The sequence below is a fragment of the Neofelis nebulosa genome, chromosome 17 (genome assembly GCF_028018385.1).
Source record: "Neofelis nebulosa isolate mNeoNeb1 chromosome 17, mNeoNeb1.pri, whole genome shotgun sequence".
In the NCBI taxonomy this organism is placed as follows: domain Eukaryota; kingdom Metazoa; phylum Chordata; class Mammalia; order Carnivora; family Felidae; genus Neofelis; species Neofelis nebulosa.
Genome location: NC_080798.1, coordinates 17,821,719 through 17,840,802, shown reverse-complemented (window position 1 = coordinate 17,840,802; position 19,084 = coordinate 17,821,719). Strand labels below are relative to the sequence as shown.

The 19,084-nt window shown below is 49.5% G+C and overlaps 2 protein-coding genes and 1 non-coding gene across 4 annotated transcripts; 1 reads left to right on the top strand and 2 right to left on the bottom strand.

Annotated features, from left to right (window-relative positions):
* Nucleotides 1-966: 966 nt before the first annotated feature.
* LOC131500522 (small nucleolar RNA U13) lies at nt 967-1,074 on the bottom strand. The gene has a single exon (XR_009256337.1). It is a non-coding gene; the product is annotated as a small nucleolar RNA U13 (small nucleolar RNA).
* A 3,681-nt stretch (nt 1,075-4,755) lies between these two features.
* On the top strand, nt 4,756-13,530 carry CAPNS1 (calpain small subunit 1). The gene is made up of 11 exons (XM_058706451.1): nt 4,756-4,902; nt 5,746-5,969; nt 6,957-6,990; nt 7,273-7,362; nt 7,516-7,573; nt 7,675-7,739; nt 9,756-9,824; nt 9,925-10,003; nt 10,136-10,252; nt 12,729-12,787; nt 12,969-13,530. Exons 2-11 carry the CDS (start codon nt 5,764-5,766, stop codon nt 12,993-12,995), a joined length of 804 nt encoding a protein of 267 aa, XP_058562434.1. The 5' UTR covers nt 4,756-4,902; nt 5,746-5,763; the 3' UTR covers nt 12,996-13,530.
* Nucleotides 13,531-14,253: 723 nt separating this feature from the next.
* LOC131498926 (cytochrome c oxidase subunit 7A1, mitochondrial) lies at nt 14,254-15,973 on the bottom strand. Of its 2 annotated transcripts, none has more exons than XM_058706454.1 (4): nt 15,861-15,973; nt 15,053-15,139; nt 14,832-14,916; nt 14,254-14,371 (listed from the first exon to the last, which is right to left on the bottom strand). In XM_058706454.1, exons 1-4 carry the CDS (start codon nt 15,873-15,875, stop codon nt 14,316-14,318), a joined length of 243 nt encoding a protein of 80 aa, XP_058562437.1. In that variant the 5' UTR covers nt 15,876-15,973; the 3' UTR covers nt 14,254-14,315. The 2 variants fall into 2 exon arrangements, with proteins under 2 accessions (XP_058562437.1, XP_058562435.1); XM_058706452.1 differs by having other exon boundaries at nt 15,053-15,110; nt 15,763-15,890.
* Nucleotides 15,974-19,084: the final 3,111 nt, after the last annotated feature.

Here is a 19,084-nt window from a genome sequence, read left to right as displayed (position 1 = left end):
TCCAGCTTGTAGACAGCAGACTGTGGGACTTCTCAGCCACCGTAATAGTGTGCCGATTCCTTATAATAAATCTCTTTCTCCTATTTGTTCTATATATTCTGTTTCTCTGGAGAATCCTAATACACCATTAAACAAAGGGCAACGGAGGGACATTAGTCTGGATTAGTCATCACATAACTATTTGGCATCAACCATGCTTGGGTTTAGACTCTGCCATCCCCTCAGGCGGGTGACACCACCTCTCTGAACCTCCACTTCCTCCTGCTCGTTCCTTCAGCAGAGTTGTGAGCAGCCCTCCAATACCTGCCTGCACAGCAGTTACCCCAGCTGGGTCATCAAGGCCTCAGGAGGTATTAGCTGGGTTATGGCTATTGTCCGTTTATTCACTGGTGGCATCGTAACACGAACATCGTTAAGGCAGCAAATTGTGAGGATTAAAAGCATGAGCTACAGAGCCAGCCTTCCTGAGTTCAGATCTTTTTTTTTTTTTAAATAGGCTGTACACCCAGCGAGGCTTGAACTCACAACCCCAAGATCAAGAGTCACATGCTCTAGCAACTGAGCCAGACAGGCACCCTGCTGAGTTCAAATCTTGACTCTGGCACTCACTAGCTGTGTGATCTTGGGCAAGTAATCCCATCTCTCCCCTCATTGACATGATATAGTAACACTTCTACCTGGATCAGTCAGAATAGGCTGGAATATGCTGTGGTAAGAAATGAGCCCTAGACCTTAGTGGACTAACTCCTCAAATTTTATTTCTTGCACATAGAAACAGGCATGTCCTCCATGCCATGGCTTAGTGACCCAGTTAGCTTCCTTCATGTGGCACCTCTGTGCTTGCCTGACTCCCAGTGTTGCCTAGGCAGGAGATGAGAGCATAGAGTATCCTGTATTGGCTTTTAGATTTATTTATTTATTTATTATTATATTATTATTATTATTATTATTATTATTATTATTTTACATCAGACAAGTAATGTGCCAACATTGTAACAAGGTTTAAGGGTGGCTGGCACATGTCACATAACAGCATGAACATCCAATCATCACACCTATGAACTACAAAAGGATCTAAATGCTACATTTAAAAGTGACATTCCTGGGGCACCTGGCTGGCTTAGTCTGTAGAGCATGTGAGTCTGCGCTGTTTGCTCTCTGGGCCATGAGTACGAGCCCCACACTGGGTACAGAGATTACTTAAAAAATCAAATAAGGGGTGCTTGGCTGGCTTAGTGGGTGGAGCACGTGACTCTTGATCTCAGGGATGTAAATATAAGCCCCATGTTGGGTATAGAGATTACTTAAAAATAAAATCTTTAAATATTAAATAAAGGCACCTGGGTGGCTCAGTTGGTTAAGCATCCGACTCTTGATTTCGGCTCAGGTTGTAATCTCAAGGTCATGAGATCGGACTCTGCATTCGGCTCCATGCTAACCATGGAGCCTGCTTGGGATTCTCTCTCTTCCACTCTCTCTGCCCTTCTCCCACTTGCATTTTTTCTCTCTCTGTAAAAAATAAATAGGCATTTAAAGAAAATAAAAATAAAACAAAATTAAAAAATAAGTAAAAGTGACACTCCCAATATTTCCATTCATATTTTATTGGCCAAAACAAGTCACATAACCATGCCTAAGGTCAAAGAAATCTGGAAGATGGTGGAAGACTTTAGTAACGCTTGCTGTACTATCTCATTGATGGTGCTGAAATTCAATGAGAAAACTCACACAAAACATTTCATTCTTCAACAAATATTTACTGAGTACCAAAGACGTGCCAGGCACTGTTCTAGGAACCAGGTACACAGCAGTGAGCAAGAGACAGAAATCCTTTGAGGAGCTAATATTCTAGTGGGAGAGAAAGACAAGGAACAGGATAAATAAGTAAACTATACACTATGTTAGCAGATGATAAATGATAAAGGCAGTGGGGGGTGGGATGGGGAGTGTGGGGGGGGGGTGAAATCAGAGATCTGAAAGGACCTTCCTGAGACCACTATGTGTGCAGACTTGAGGCACTGAGAGGTGAGGCACTTAAGGTGCAGCTAGAGAGGGCCTTGGTAATGGGGTAGCAGCCCTCAAGTGCACCAGGAAACAGGCTGTTTGGATATGGCTGCACTCACTTGCCGAGCCTCCCTGTCTGTGTTCAGCTGGGAACATCCAGGGTAAGCTGTCAGTAGGGCTTCTTCTCACTTTCTTAAGAGAGGTAACAGGACAGATCACTAGCATGAGGACTTTGACTTTTACCAGGAGAGAGGTACAGCCAGAGGAGGACTCAGTCAGGAGGGCCCAGTCAGGTCAGGGCCTGACTCAGGGTGTCACAGGCTCCGTCTGGCTCTGGGTGGGATGGCCACTGTGAGGGCAGGCATGGAAGCAGGGAGCCTGGGGAGGGGCTACTGTGGTGACCAGGAAGGGGAGGGTGGAGGCCTAGCCAGGGCAGGGGCAGTGCAGGGGAAAAGAGTTTAGATTCTGTTGGTGGAGTCAACAAGGTTTCCTGACAGGGTGGAGTAGGTGTGAAAGAGAGGTCAGGGATGATCTGGGGGTGTCTAGTCTCAGTCACTGGAAGGACAGGGAAGGTGGGGAGGGAGTATATTTGGGAGGAAGTCAGAAGCTTAGTTTAGGATGTGTGCAGTTTGAGACAATTATAAGACAGCACCCCCCACCACCACCCCCCCACACCCCCCCGGAAGGTGAGTAGCATGCAGGTTGTAGGAGCCTGATGTCTGGGTTGAAGACAGAAATTTGGATATTAATAGCCTAGAGATGGAATTTAAACCATGCATGTGGGGCAGATCCTCTATGACATGAGTGGGATCCAGAGGAGCAAGGCCTGAGACTTGGAACTTGCCAGGATTAAGAGGTCAGGGAGACAGACCTAGGTGACAACAAATGGGATAAGATGGCAGTGTATGTTACAAGGAAGTATAAGTTACAAGCAGGTGACAGCAAGCCTCACCTAGTCATGGGTGGGGGTGGAGACTGGGAGTGCTTCCTAGAAGAGGTGACTCCTGAGCCGACACCAAAGCCTGAGTACATACATCACCGGGCAAAAAAGGCAGGAGTGTTCCAAGTAGAGGTCACAGCCCATGCAAAGGCTGGCAGCAAGTGAGCCGCTGGAGAGGGCAGAGAACGGAAGCTTTCCAGTCTGGCAGGGAAGGGTGCGGTGAGAAGGGAATCCGGATTAGTCATCATCAAGTTTTGGCATTAGCCAAGCCCAGGTTCACACCTGGTCCTGCCATCCTCTGTGACCCGAGGCAAGTGACCCGGCCTCTATGTTCTCTCCAAGTTCCTGCCTCATAGGCAAGTCTTGTATAGCAATTCTTTGGCTTGGCTGCAACTGCATTTTTGTCTGTTGTGATCTTGTTATCTGAGATATTATCCTATTAATTACATTATTTATTTTTTTTTTTTTTAGTAATCTCTACACCCAGTGTGGGGCTCAAACTCATGACCCCGAGATCAAGAGTTACAGGCTCTTCCAACTCAGCCAGCTAGGCGCCCCAATATTAATTATATTACAGAAGAGTCAAATACATTAAGGTAGTGGTTAAGGTTACAGGCTAGGGAGTTTATGCTCAGTTTATTTCTTTGTAAAATGGAAATACTGAATTCACCCATTCCATAGGACTGTTGTGAAGGCATATGAAGATATACATAAAGTGCTTAGGAGAGTGCTTGGCCTGTATTTTTATCAGTGTTGTCTAAAGATGAGTCAGTCAACCACCTGAGGAATCCAGGTGGGCTACAGGAGGGAACAGCATGGGTACAGACACACAAAATTACTCTTTACTAAGCGTTTAGCCACTTAATTCTGAAGGGAGCTTGGGAACACTTTTACTCATTTTAAAGATTAAAGACTTTAAATCATTAAAGATTTTAAATATTAAAAAAATCCTTAAAAAAAATAAAATCCTTGCTCAGAGCCCAAAGGATCCGTTAGGAAATGGCAGAGTCAGGATTCAAACTCAAGCTAAGCCAGACTCCAGGGGAGATTCTAAACGCTAGACGTGGGATTAAACTCCATCTGAGTAGCCCTGAAATTTGGAGGTTGGAGCCTGAGAAAGGTCACCAAAGGAGACTTCAGTCGCTATTTTCCCGGCCAGCTTCTGCATTCCCCCCACCTCTCACTCTTAACCCGCTCTTGGGAACATCTAGCCTCAAAAGCCAAGACGTGGCCAGAGGGACTCTTCCTGTGCCCGGGCCCCTCTTTAGAGATGGGAAGAATGAGGCGACACTTGGTGACCCTGACTCGGGATAAGAGGGTGCGGGGTTGGAGGAGGCAGAGGCAGCTTTTGCAGGCGGCAAAGTCCTACCCGCACCGACTGACCGCCATCCGGGCTGCTGCAGGGTCCCGGGCGAGCCTTAGCCCCTACCCCAAATGCGGGCGCTTGTCCCCGGGCTGTGGGTCATACAAAATTCAGGGTCTCCGGATGTTTTGTCGCGACAAGGCTAGGAGCCGAGGACTAGAGTCCCTTTTCCAGCGGACCGAAAATCGCACCCGTGGCCGCGTGGAGGCTGGCTTTGGGATGAAAACTCACACTGCAACACTAGGGTGTGATCTCGGGCACGGTGACTGCAATCCCCCCGGATTTCTTCAACAGAGCCGGAGACTAGGGTAAGACCTCACAGCTGTGAAGCCAGGGCGGGGACGGAACCCACCGTCCTGGAAACTAGCAGGGCGGAGCTGTGGCCGCCGCATCTCGTTACGTGAGGCGGATCCGGATCACGCACGCGCAGCTTCAATGCCGGCGCTAGGACCGCGCGGATGCATGCTTGGCCAAGCCGCAGTGCTTAACCCGGTCCAGGCCGCCTGAGTCACGAGCCCCGCCCTACGGAGCCGGACGCGGCCGGAGGCCCGGGAGCAGCACAGGCGAACGGACCCGCGGACGTGTGAGCTAGGCGGTGAGCGCCCGATTTGGATTATCCCTGTGCTCTGTAATCCCGGCCCTTGCGGCCTCAGATTCCACGAGACCCTTAAATCTCGGCATCAGGGGTCTTCCAGACCCATGATCTCAGACTTGAAGCCCCAGTCTGTCCGATCCCTATCCCGCCCCGGGGACTTTTCCACCCTCAGTTTTAGGGTGGAAATTCTGATCAGGGTGGGATCTCCAGAACCACGATCCTTACTTAGATCCGTGCTCCCAATTCTAATGGGAACCCTGTTATCCCGGGCCCCGGGATTCACGTCCACAATTTTGACCCGAGCCCACAGAACCAGCGGTGACACTGTAATCCCTCTCCTGGGAATACCTAAACCCTCAAGCCCACATTCTGGATATCCTAAACCCTGACCCGGAAGCCTCCGGGTCGGGAATCTCTGATCCGCGCCCCTGACCCGCCCAAGATCCCGAAGTCCAGTTCTGAGGCTCAAGTCTCAGATTCGAGTGGCCAGACACGTCAAACTTGTGGCCCTCATCTTGAGAACCCCACCAGAACCGGGACCTCTACCCTTAATGATGCCTATGCATAGACTCAGTCCAGGGTCCTTCAAGCCAGACAGAGATCCTTTGGACCCCGAGGGGATTTCATGATCCTCCTTCCCTATCCCACTCCTCCGAGAACTACCTTCCTCCGGAAGCCCAGACCCCATCCCAAATGGACCTTCAAGTCCCAGCGGGAGGATAAGTTCCCGCCCGGAGGCCTCATATTACTACCCCAAGTGCAGCTGCCAGAAATGCCTATTTTTATGGGGAGGGAGCGGGCTCAATGGCGATGCGGCCTTTTGACCCTTTTTTTCTCCCTCAGGAATCTAAATTCGCAGCCATGTTCCTGGTTAACTCGTTCTTGAAGGGAGGCGGCGGCGGGGGAGGTGGGGGCCTGGGCGGAGGCCTGGGGAATGTGATCGGAGGCCTGATCAGCGGGGCCGGAGGAGGAGGCGGCGGCGGCGGCGGCGGCGGCGGCGGCGGAGGAGGCGGTGGCGGTGGCGGAACTGCCATGCGCATCCTGGGCGGGGTTATTAGTGCCATCAGGTAAGGGGGGGGCCTGAGGAGGGGAGGGGCCTGGCGGAGGAGCATGTCCCACCGGCATAGATTGAGGTAGTCTGGAGACTGACCTGCATCCTTAATTAGGCTGGGCGGGGCCTGGGCTGGGGTTAGAGGAGGGCCCCTCCCGAGGGGGCGGGCCGTAGTGAGGCTAATGGCAGTTCAGGAGGCGGGGCTTGGCATGGGCGGAGTCTGACAGTTGAGGGGATACTGTGATGGGACGCGGCTGGGTTTTGGGAGGTGGGGCTTAGTGGGTCTGGGCGAGGCCCGCTTCCCGCTAGCCTGGAAATGAACGTTAAGAGGGTGGAGCCAATGAGGCTGGGAGTGGCTTCATGGGGGCAAGGCTTGTCTTAGGTTTGCGGCAAGGCCGTCGTAGGTGTGTCAGTGAGGAAGTAGACGCAGAAGAGGCCGAGGCCTGATGGGATAGGGGAAATGTTCTTGAAGGGGCTGGGTCCGTCTGGGAACTGGCTGGATTAAAACAGAAATACGTCCTGGTGGAGGTAGAGCAGGTTGTCGTTAGGTGCCATTAGGCCCCTAACCTTGGCCACCCCTCGAAGGGGTGGGAACTCGTGGAGCTGGGGTGGGATGTTGGGAAGACACGGGGGTTTAGGAAGCCAGGGGATGGAGTAGGTTCCTAGACAGAAAGGACCTGAGGAGGTTGGCTAACCCGGGAAGCTGGGTTAGCGCTTCTGTGAAGCAGCCCTCAAAGGGGCTGGGTCTATTGAGGTATCTGCTATAGGGCAGTGTGCTCTGGCAGGAGCGGGACCTACTGTGGGGGGCGGGCCTGTAGGTTTCCTGCCAGGTGCAACCAGGGTAGCAAAGACAGGGGTAGATGAAGACAAGGACAGATGAGGCAGGCAGAGGGGGCAGGTATGGAGAGTGGTGGTAGGGAGGTTGAAGGGTTGGGGCGTGGGGTCTGGCACTGTCTATGGAGGCCCCGCCCCCTGGTGCTAACTCCCTTACTCCTCTCTCCAGTGAGGCAGCTGCACAATACAACCCAGAGCCTCCGGTAAGTCACCCTCCACAATCAAAGACCTTGCTTCTCACTCCAAGGCCTTTTTCATCACCCATCCTTGTCCCCTTTGTCTTATAAAATTCTTCTCATTTAGTTTCTCCCTTGTTGTGTCCCCGAATTTAGTCATGGGTCTTAGCTATATCCACTCCCTCTTCACTGACCACCTCTCATTCCTTTGATCATCCAGTCACCCAGCCCACTCTGACTTTCCCACCTAGGGCTGTTCTGGCCAGGGCACCCCTCCCCCACTTGCTCTGAGATCTCCTCCCTCTACAGCCTCCACGCACCCATTACTCCAACATTGAGGCCAATGAGAGTGAGGAGGTCCGGCAGTTCCGGAGGCTCTTTGCCCAGCTGGCTGGAGATGTAAGTAACCCTGGGCTCCCATCCTTGTCCTAACTCCCATGCCTTCCTTTGGGCTGCCCTTGCATGCACACTCAACAACTGCAATATCCAAAGAATCCCCATTCTGCCTCATGACACTCTTCCCTTTTAACCATCCCCGGCTTCTCCCTACAGGACATGGAGGTCAGTGCTACAGAACTCATGAACATTCTCAACAAGGTCGTAACCCGACGTGAGTGATTGGGGTCAACACACAGGGCAGGTTTAAAGTCATGGGTGCTGGCTGGGGTAGCTGTGTCCTCTGGCCTCTGACTTTCAACCTGTCTCCCACAGACCCTGATCTGAAAACTGATGGTTTTGGCATTGACACATGTCGCAGCATGGTGGCCGTGATGGATGTATCCTTGGGGCAATCTAGAGGAAGTTTTGGATGAAGAAGGAGTTTTGTGGGAGCACAGTTGGGACAGTCAGGGTGTAGCTTTCATACCCACAATGTGGACATGCATATATATCAGAACACACATCCACTACCACACATCCACACATGTGGCAATAAATAGTAACATCACCTGTCACAGCTGGCACTTCACAGCCATCCTGTTAAACAGGCAGAATTGTTATAGTCCATTTTATAGATGAAGAAACTGAGACTCAGAGAGAGGCAATCATTTGTCTGAAGTTATAAGTAAAGGGTAAGTGCCAGGATAGGAATTTGGACTCAGGTCTTTTAGGCTTGAGGATCCAAGCTTATTTCTTGCCTTCCTGCCTTCCTTCCTTTTTTCATTTTTATTTATTTTAGAGAGAGAGAGAGAGCAGGGGAGATGGGCAGAGGGAGAGAGAAAATCCCAAGCAGACTCTGCACTCAGTGCATAGCCTGGGATTGTGGCCTGAGCCAAAACCAAGAGTCAGACATTCAACTGATTGAGCCACCCAGGCGCCCCTCTTTTTTTTTTTTTTTTTTTAAAGTAAGCACTATACCCAGTGTGGGGCTTGAACTCATGACTCTGAGATCAAGAGTAGCATGCTCTACCGACTGAGCCAGCCAGGTGTCCCAAGAACCCAAGCTTATAACTGTTATAGTTGTGCCCATATACATGTACATGTATACAAGGGCATACCCGTATACATGAAGATATGTGAAGGCATGGTCACAGGAACACATGCATGTTTACACATGGGCCAGTCATTAGCTGATCTTGGATATGTGCACGCTCAGCTCATAGGGAAAATGTAAACACACGTCCTGTCATGTGATCACATACATGTGTTGCACAGTTACATAATCTTGGCTGTGCCATTTAACAAGGTTACTGAGCCTCTCTGTGCCTCAGTCTGCTTGTCTATAAAATGAGGTAAATGATTATGGTGACACCTGATTTGGAGCGCCACCCAAAGGTTTAGCACACTGCATAGCACTTAGTACTAAATGGTCTGTACACATTAGCTGCTACTGTGATCTTCTGTAGATTTTCATCTCTGAATCTGTTTCTTTCTCTGTGACTGGGGAATAATACTAGTAGGCCAGTGTCTTAAGAATTTAGTGAGAAAAGTAATGTTCCTGAGAAGCTTAGCACTGCCTGGCATGTGTTAGGTAACTTGATAAAGTCTTGGCTGTCATTGTTATTGAGAGTTTATCAAATACTAGCCTCTGAGCTAAGGGCTTTATCTCATTCTGTTTTTATCACAAACCCAGCGGGTGTTTATTATCACCTTTCCTTAGAATTCTAAGACCCTTGTTTTTCACATGTCCTGACATTTATGAAATTGAATTGCTATTACGAATTTTATAAATGAGGAGTTAGCAACTATTTTCAGGTAAGGAATTTATAGTTTAGAGAAGTTCAATATAATTCCCCATGGTTATGTTTAAATTAGAAATATAGGGGCACCTGGCTAGATCAGTTAGTGGAGCATGTGACTTTTGATCTTGGGGTTGTAAATTCGAGCCCCATGTTAGGTGTAGAGATGACTTAAAAGTAAAATCTTGAGGCACCTGGGTGGCTCAGTTGGTTAAGTGTCTGACTTGCTCAGATCACGATCTCACAATTTGTGAGTTCGAGCCCCATGTCGGGCTCTGTGCTAACAGCTCAGAGCCTGGAGCCTTCTTCAGATTCTGTGTCTCCCTCCCTCTGCCCCTCCCCCACTCACATTCTGTTTCTGTCTCTCTCTCTCTCTCTCTCTCTCTCAAAAAATAAATAAACATTAAAAAAATAAAAAATAAAATCTTAAAAAATATATGAACTAAACTACGTATGGATAAAAAGAAAAGTAAAACCATATCCAGGGTGACATGACTGGGGTGGGATGGGAGCTAGGGTTTTAGCCCAGGTCCCCCTGCTTGGTCATTATTCCATTGCATACAGTGCATGCCTCTGGGTACAACCATCACACTATTCTTAACACCCTTCTACCAGAGTGACACCACAGGCAAGCTGGGCTTCCAGGAATTCAAGTACTTGTGGAACAACATCAAAAAGTGGCAGGTGCGTGGTAACCTCACACTCCTAGCATAGAGACCCTCAAGCCATGAAGATGCCATGCCCCACGATGTTCAGTTGACTTCTTCCCTCCCTGTCCCCACAGGCCATATATAAACAGTTTGATGTTGACCGTTCAGGTACCATTGGCAGCAGTGAACTCCCAGCAGCCTTTGAGGCAGCAGGTATGGCTGGCAGGGACATGGTTGGACTGGGTGGGGGGATGGGTAAGACAGCCCCTAGTGCGCTGGTCTGAGGGTGAGTCCCAGGGGTCACACCTTGTGGGCCTCACACCTGAGAAATGAAACCATTCTCAGGGTTCCACCTGAATGAACATCTCTACAACATGATCATCCGGCGCTACTCAGATGAAGGAGGGAACATGGATTTTGACAACTTCATCAGCTGCCTGGTCAGGCTGGATGCTATGTTCCGTGAGTGGTATACCCCAGCTCTCTTCCTGGGTGGGGATTTGTTCTACCTCCTATGGGCGAGGTCTTCTCTGAGTCTGGCCCTGAGGCAAGCAGCTCCAGTGAGCGAAACACCCCCAGTTCCCACCCTCACGTCACTCACAGTCCACTGGAGGAGAGGCAAATCACCAGACAGTGACAGCTCAGAATGGTTACATTTGGGGTAGGGAAGCTCAGGGCAGAGTGATGGAGCGTGAGAGGAGAAGCTCAGGGCCAAGTGGGTTTATAGATTTATGAATGGGGAAGGCCAGTGGACTATTTGAACCTAGGAGGTACCCGATGCAGACTAAGGGATCAAGAGAGCTTCCTGGAGGAAGACACATGTGAATTGGGGCCTGAGGGACAAGGAATAACTCTAGGGGTAGAGGGGAGACAAGTGTTGCTCTTGGAATAACTCATGCAAAGGCCAACAAGGGAAGGTGCTTTTGGTGTTTTTTGTTGAATTCCATTCTCAATGCTGGAAAGGGGGTAGGGTGCAGAGGCAAAGGCTGGGAGGGGTTAGCAGGGGCTAGATTGTGAGGGCTCTTATGACCATGATTGCATTGAATCCTTAAGACTATCCTGAGAAATGGGAGTTACTGGCCCCATTTTCTGGAGGAGGAACCTGGGGTTCAAGGAGGCAAAACTGCTTGCTCACAGCCACTCAGCTAGGAAGTTGCAAAGCCAAAATTTGAACTTGGATCTGAGAGAACTGAGTGAAAGGAAGTAGAGCAGTGGGCATGGTCAGGCCATGCAGGGCTGTGAGTGTCACGTTCAGGGGTGTTCAGACATTACTGGGGGGCATTGGAGAGCTATAACAGGTTCTAGACAGAGGAAGGACAGGGCCAGATTTGGTTTTAGGAAGATCCTCTAGCCTCATGAGAGCCCAGGAAGGGCAAAGCATTAAAACCTTGGGCAGAGAAAAAGGGGCAGGTATGTCAGGGACATGAAGGGGAAGGTGGGAATGGACAATAAGGGCAGATGATTCCAAAAGTCACATATGAGAAGGCTTAAGAAATGGCTATTGGCAGTAGTAACTGTAGTGAGTGCAGTGTCTGGGATACTACGTGTGTGGACACCTGAGGGTATAACTGAGTGGTGAATGAGAGAGGGAGCACAGACAGTGTAGGCTCAGGATTGCTTAGGTTTGGCTATGGGTGGGGAACATGAGTCAGGTTTCAGGGCAGGAGTGGGGACCATACCAGACTGTAAGAGCAGGAAGAGGAGGAGAGCTAGGCCCTTAGAGGTTTATGCAAGGCTGGGGCTTGGGCAGAGGTGGGGCACAGGTCATATGGAGGCCATTATTGAGGGGGCTCACCACCTGGGTTCCAATCCTGATGTTCCTAGGGTGCATTACTTCACACATCTCTGGCCCTGTTAGAAAATGACAATCTGGGCACCTGGGTGGTTCAGTCAGTTGAGCATCTGACTTTGGCTCATCATGATCTCTGGGTTGGTGACTTTGAGCCCCACATCAGGCTCTCTGCTGTCAGCCTGTCAGTGCAGAGCCTGCTTTTGAATCCTCTGTCCTTCCTCCACTCATGCTCTTTCTCTCAAAAAATAAATAAAACAAAAAAAATGACACCTCAGAAAATTTAATTAAATGAATTAATACATGGAAAGCACTTTATGCAGTGCTTGGCACAGAGTAAGAACTCAATAAGTGCTTGCCATTATTTTTTTCACGTGTGTGTGTGTGTGTGTATTATTGAGTAAATGACATCCAATGTGGGGGCTTGAACTCATGCCCCTGAAATGCTGCAGTCAAGAGTCAAATGCTCCACCAACTGAACCAGCCAGGGGCCCCAAGTGCTAGTATCATCATCTCATATATTAGTATATTTTTATCCTTTTTTTTAAAGATTTTGTTATTTTTCTAATGTTTATTTACTTTTTGAGAGAGACAGCAAGAGAGCATGCAAGTGGGGGAGGGGCAGAGAGAGAAGGAGACAGATAATCTGAAGTAGGCTCCACACTATCAGCGCAGAGCCTGACTCAGGGCTCCAGCTCACGAGCCGTGAGAGCATGACCCGAGCCAAACACAACTGACTGAGCCACCCAGCCACTCCTAAGATTTTACTTTTTATTTATTTATTTATTTTTTTAAATTTTTTTCTTAATGTTTTTATTTATTTTTGAGACAGAGCATGAGCAGGGAAGGGGCAGAGAGAGAGGGAGACACAGAATCGGAAGCAGGCTCCAGGCTCTGAGCCATCAGCACAGAGCTCGATATGGGGCTCGAACTCACAGACTGTGAGATCATGACCTGAGCCGAAGTCGGACGCTCAACTGACTGAGCCACCCAGGCGCCCCACCTAAGATTTTATTTTTAAGTTATCTCCACACCCAACATGGGGCTCGAACTCAGAATCCCAAGATCAAGAGTCGCGTGCTCTACTGACCGACCCAGGCTGTATATTTTTATCCTAAAAGCCAAATTCCCATCCCTTTCCTTCTCTAGGTGCCTTCAAATCTCTTGACAAGGATGGCACTGGACAAATTCAAGTGAACATCCAGGAGGTAAGAACCCCCATTCTGGGATGTGGGTGTCTGGCAGGGGACTCCCTCTTCTCAACCCCATGTACCAGCTCTGAGCTTGGACTCCCGCCCTCCTATTTTCCCAACAACCCCAGGGTCAAACCAGAGAATGTGTCTGCTAGTATTCCGTTCTCTGCTCCTCACTCTGCCTTTCTCTCCCCAGTGGCTGCAGCTGACGATGTATTCCTGAATGAGAACCCCAGACCTGCCCCCTCATTGCCTTGCTATAGGAGTCCCCTTGGATTCTTCCGTCTCTCCCAGGGCTGAGCCAGTCTGCAGTGTCGCCTTCATGGGTCCTACTGGCCCACAGGTCTTTCGGTTCCCCCAGCCCTTGGCACTCGGCTTTTCAGTCAACAGCCAGGGCCCGACATGCCCCGACGTGCCATGCCCTGAGTTACCCCTGGCTCTGAGACACTCTAACACACCCTGCTCCAAGGGTTACCCCACGCCTAGCACACCCATCCCACACCCACTCCATAACCCCTCTCATGTACATGTGCCAAACCCAACAGTTATGTTGCTTCCACACCCCAAGGGCCCTTCCCTCAGTTCTGGGAGGCTCCCTCCAGTCCTTACACACTCTGGCACACCTGTTCACAGTTACTACCCCGGCCGAACTCCAGGCCATAATAGGCCCAGGCGCCCCTGTGCCTTTGTCTCTACTCTGCTCTCAGCCTGCCAGGCCCAGGAGGAAATAAAAGCACCCCAGTTGCTGCTGTCTCTGAGATCTGCCTCCTGTTTTGAGAGTTGAGTGGTGGCTCTGTCTCTATCAGGGGCAGAGGGAAGTCTAGGTCCTAGGAGGCAGGGGTGGTTTTGTCTGTCTCCCATGTCTGTCCCCAGGCCTGGATCTGCATGTTTCCTAGTCCTTTTCTTATCTATGTCTTTTTTCTCATACTGGATTCTAGTTGAGCCGGAGCCTCATTCTTGCTGAGATCTCTCACAGATCCTGTGGAGACTGAGACTGGGACCCATAAGCCTGGGCAATCTCTGCTTCTGCTGCAAGAGCCAGGCTCTTGGGAGGTCTCAGTACCACCCCTGGCTCTGTCCCCCAAGGCCATGTTTGCCCCCTCTCTGCTCTGTCCTGAGTGAGTCTGCCCTCAGTTGCCTCTGCCTCTGTTGTGTCATGGGCCAAACTCAGTATCTTCCTTCCCACCCTCAAGCCTCTGCAGGGAGAGGGGCTGCCATCCCAGAATCCAGAGGCCCTGTCGAACAGGGGACACAACCCCAGACTCCCAGGTCCGGAGAGGCAGCCCAGGGGTGCTGTTTGGGGTCCCCAGCCCCTCAGGAGGGCTGAGAGGCGGCGACATCATAGGAGTAGGCTTGTAGTAGCAGTAATCCTCTAGCATGAGGGACTCCAGGCTGGGACAATGTGCTGTCCACAGTGTAGAGATTCCTTGCTGGTGGGAAAATGGGTATGGGGGGCATACAAACAGAGGCCACGGTTGGGCTGGGTTCCCCAAGAAGCCAGCACATTTATTGATGCTTGTTCAGGTCCTGCAGGCTTCTTGTCTCACTTGTTGTGAGGGAAGGAGGCCCAGCCAAGGCAGTACAGGCTATAGACGGTGCCTAGAGAGGGAGTATGGTGACAAAGAGTGAGATCCTCATTGCTTCCCTGAACCCCATCTCAGGCTTTGAAGGCCCTATGTAGGCTCCTTATCACCAGCCTGGATCCTATCCCCAGATCAGGCTCCAGCTCTCTTCCTAAACTGCACTTCAGGTACAGAATCCCCTAGCCTTGATCCAGACCAGGCTTCCAGCTTTCTCCACAATTCCTGCCTTGCCCCCCCCCCTCCCCAACACCCGCTCCTGGGACAGGAGCCCAAGCTCTAGGTGCTACCTTCCTATATGCCAGCGTGGACTCCTGGACAATCCCCAAACCTGGCCAGCCCAGAACCCAATCCCCCTCCCTAAGCCCCTGCCCAGTCACACCGAAACCAGCCCGTTTCTCACTCCAGCTCAAGCCCCGCGCCCTTCCCCCCGCCCATCCCTCCTTGCGCAGTTCAGGCCCACAAGGCCCTGCACTCACCCCCTAGACACAGGCCCATGGTCAGTCGATACAGGATGTTGTCTGTTGCCCCGCCCTTCAAGTGTACTGGGAGGTCATTGTCCGCCTGGGTGGTGGGAGCGACCAATGAGGAAGGGGTGCACGTTGCTCTGTGGACTGTATTCCCCGGCTGCCCCTACTCGGCTCAAGGACCGAGCTTGGGGGTCAGGGTTCTTCCCTTCGCCCGCCCCCGCTCCGCCTACCTGGAAGACTTTCTGTTTCTCAGCCACTCGGTTCTCAAAGCGGTTCCGGGCGGTTGAGCTGAAAGAGCGAACCAGTGCTTGGGAGACCTGGCAGGGGAGGGAGTGGATGGGTATTGGAAACACCTGAAAGGGCGCCCCGAAGGGGTCCAGCTGTTGGGGGGTGGGGTGAAGAGTCGGGCTTTCAAGAGGCCCGACACTGGGACGGCTCTATTCCTTGCGAGAGTCTCAAAAGCTAGATGAGAACCGCCAGCACGAGGAAAGGAAGGGGTCCCGTCAAGAAAGCCCAGAAAAAAGGGCTCGCGCCTAGAGGGTCTGACTGAGAGGTTTCCGGATTGTTTAGAGGGTCCTGGAAGAGGGGGGAGGGGGGCAGATGGGAGACTTGTTCTGCGTGTCCAAGTCCGGGGGTGTTTTTGGGGGCGAGGGTTTCCTGGATTAATGGGAGGAGCCCAGGTCCCAGGAATGATCCACTCCTGGATCTGGGTGCCTAGTGGGGATTCCATACTGCCTAAGAAGTGAGGGGGAGGGGAAGCGGTGTTAAGTTCCCAGGGCCTAGGTCCGAGATGTTAAAGGAAGCCTAGACGAAGGAAAGAAGCTCAAACGGGGGCATTGGGCCATGTTGGGGGTTCCCGGTTGTCTCAGAACCCCTTGGATTAGAAGTTGAGGGTCCCAGACTGTTTAGGAGGTAGTCCCAAAGTCTGAAGGGGGCTCACGTTCCAACGCCCCAGATCCCGGGATGTTCAGTGAGTCTCGTTATAGGGGCGAGGGCTTTCGGGTTGGGGTCCCCGGCCCAGCTCTTGGGGGCCCTCACCCGCAGGGCCCTCATTCTGCGTCCTTCTCTTCGGCCGGAGTCACCTCCCCTCTCAGCCCAAGGACACACAGGGCCCTCCCCTCCCCGGGAATTGCAGGCCACGCCCTCGGCACGCCGCGGGACTGCTGGTCCCGGGGTCAGAGGTGGCGGGCGGGGTGTGGGAGAAGTCGAACAAATCCGGCAGCCAGATTCGCCTTTGTCCAACAGACGGTCGGAGAAGAGGCTCCAATCCCGCCCCGTACCAAAATGTTTAAAGCATTCTCTGTTCCTTGGAATTTCTACTGGTCCAAGTGGAGAGGAAAACGGAATGTGTTTTTGGTTTGTTTCTTCGGAGATACTCGTCCAGGGCAAGTGCAATTCCTCCCCCAGGGTCTCTCAGATCCATCCTAATTGGGTGATGGCACCTCAGAGCCTTACTTAGCCTATCTGTAAAATGGGGACTAAGTCTGGATCTTCCTCAAAGGTTTGTCAAGATCATTAAATGAACTCCTAGAACAGCGTAACTGAGCTAACAGTTATAATTGAGGTAATAACTTGCAAAATTATTGCATAACTGGACTAATAACTATTGCACAGAAACAAATAAGACCTTACTCTTACTATTTTCTAGCGGTAAGCTTGTTAAAAAATTTAACCTCGTAAATTTGAAGATCTGAAAGACTTTCATTAAACGATTCATGAATTGGGCAGCATCCTAACAGGTTTATGTATCAAATATTTTTATACTTAGCTAATTTTCATTTTACCATGGAAAATTTCAAACAGAAAAAAGCAGAGAGAAAGGTACAATGAACCTCCATTTGGACCCATCACCTGCTTCAACAATTACCACCATTATGTATTTGCCCCATTCACCTCCTTTTTTCCCTTTCTTGAAGTATTTTAAAGCAAATTTCAAGATTCAAGATCATATTTCATATTTACATATGCATCTCTAACAGCTAAGGGCTTGAAAAAAAGGAAAAACCTGACAATCCACAATTTATGGGTTGAATGTTGGATTAGGAAAAATCATTTAAATTGTTTTCTTTTTATTTGTGGGACTGTGGGTAAATTTTCAAAAAGGTCTGTGGATTAAACAATAATATTGTGTCAGTGTTAATTTCCTGATTTTGATAATTGTGCAGCAGTTATAGGATGTCCTTGTTTTTAGGAAATACATGCTGAAGTATTTGGGAGTAAAGGGTTTCATATCTAACTTATTACCCTAAGATGGTTAAGAAGCAAATTATATGTCTATATTCATATCTATTTGACCCTGATGTGCTGCCAGAGTTAACTACAGTTGCCCTAATGGTTTTAGTCATTGATGAAGGTTTGGGGTGATGGTGGGGTGGTCCAGAGCCAACGACCAACAAAGAATTCTTGAAGACATTTTTCCTGCCAAAAAAGGTGATCGTAATAAAGCATGGGGACAGGACCCATAGGTAGGAAGAGCTGAACTGGGGTTGTGACAGGTAAGTCATTATATACCCTCAGGTTGGGAGGGGGTCAGAGATAGAGTAAGTTTCTAAGGAATTTTGGAAGCAAGGTTTCCAGGACCTTGAGGGACTAGCTGTTGCTAGGGAAACACCATTTATTACTGTTTAATAAAACTTCAGTCCTGAGACCCTTTAGATGCATGGGGAGGGACATAAGTTTGGAGTCTGATTGCCAGCATATATCTTGGGGCAACTGAGATAAAGGAAGTAGATTTACAGGATCCTCAAGGTTGGGATAATGTTAAGCCAAGGTTCTCTTTTGCCCCCAGCAAAGTGTCATCCTTGAGGCGGCTGAGCTCCTAGAGGGAGGTCACTCTGCTGGTCTCAAGGACTTGTCAGTGGGCAGTAAAGGAATTTAATTTTTCATTTGCCTTTGTTTCCCACATCACCATGGCAAGCTCTTAAAAACCCTTTCCTTTGTTTTTGGCTAACCAGGGGTGTCTGAGGATTATCGCACGTATTCCACTTGGGGCGTGCACGTGTGCTCTTGTTCCAGCCTATAATTTGCCCTCAGCTTGCCCGGAGCTCCCTCATCAGTCATGATTGTGGTATAGTCTAAAAGGGTTTAACACTGGGGCGCCTGGGTGGCGCAGTCGTTAAGCGTCCGACTTCAGCCAGGTCACGATCTCGCGGTCCGTGAGTTCGAGCCCCGCGTCGGGCTCTGGGCTGATGGCCCGGAGCCTGGAGCCTGTTTCCGATTCTGTGTCTCCCTCTCTTTCTGCCCCTCCCCCGTTCATGCTCTGTCTCTCTCTGTCCCAAAAATAAATAAAAAACGTTGAAAAAAAATTAAAAAAAAAAAAAAAAAGGGTTTAACAACCTCTTTTAAAGAACACCTTTACAACAATTAAATTCCCTTAACATTTTCAAACGAGGCTTGTAAATTTAATACGTTAGATGTTTCCATTTAAGAGCCACAGTAGGCTAATTTACCAGATGAAGCTTTGCTCAATACTTAATATAAGCTTTATGACTTTAGAATTATAAACTTATAAATGTGTTAAATATTATATTCCATTAATCATTCCAATAGTGTATGTAAACAGTAAGGTTTCAACTAAAAGTCAGTCTTAGACATTAACTGGATTCCATATTTTAAGTTGGAATTATAAAGCTGACCTGTTATTTGAATAGGCCAATTTATCTTAGTATTATAAATACTTAAAATACTAAATATTAACAGATTACCTAAAACAAAACAATTTAATACCATGGTTTTGACTGTCTTCAATATTTCTTTTTTTTAAGTGTTTCTTAAAGTAACATTTATTTATTTATTTATTTATTTATTTAAAGTTTATTTATTTTTGAGAGAGAGAGGGAAATAGGGAGAGAGAAGGGGAGGGGCGGAGAGAGCAGGGGAGAGAGAGAGAGAGAATCCTTAGCAGTCTCCTGACAGTGTGGAGCCTGATGCAGGGCTTGAACTCACGAACCTCGAGATCTTGACCTGAGCTGAAATCAAGAATTGGAGGTTTAACCAACTGAGGCACCAGGTGCCCTAAAAGTAACACTTAAAAAAAAAAAAAAGCTGGGGTACCTGGTGGCTCAGTTGGTTAAGCGTCTGACTTTGGCTCAGGTCATGATCTCACAGTTTGTGAGTTTGAGCCCCACATCAAGCTCTGTGCTGACAGCTCAGAGCCTGGAACCTGATTGAGATTCTGTGTCTCCCTCTCTTTCTCCCTCTCTCTCCCCTGCTCACACTCTGTCTCTCTCTGTCTCCCAATAACAAACATTTAAAAAAAATTT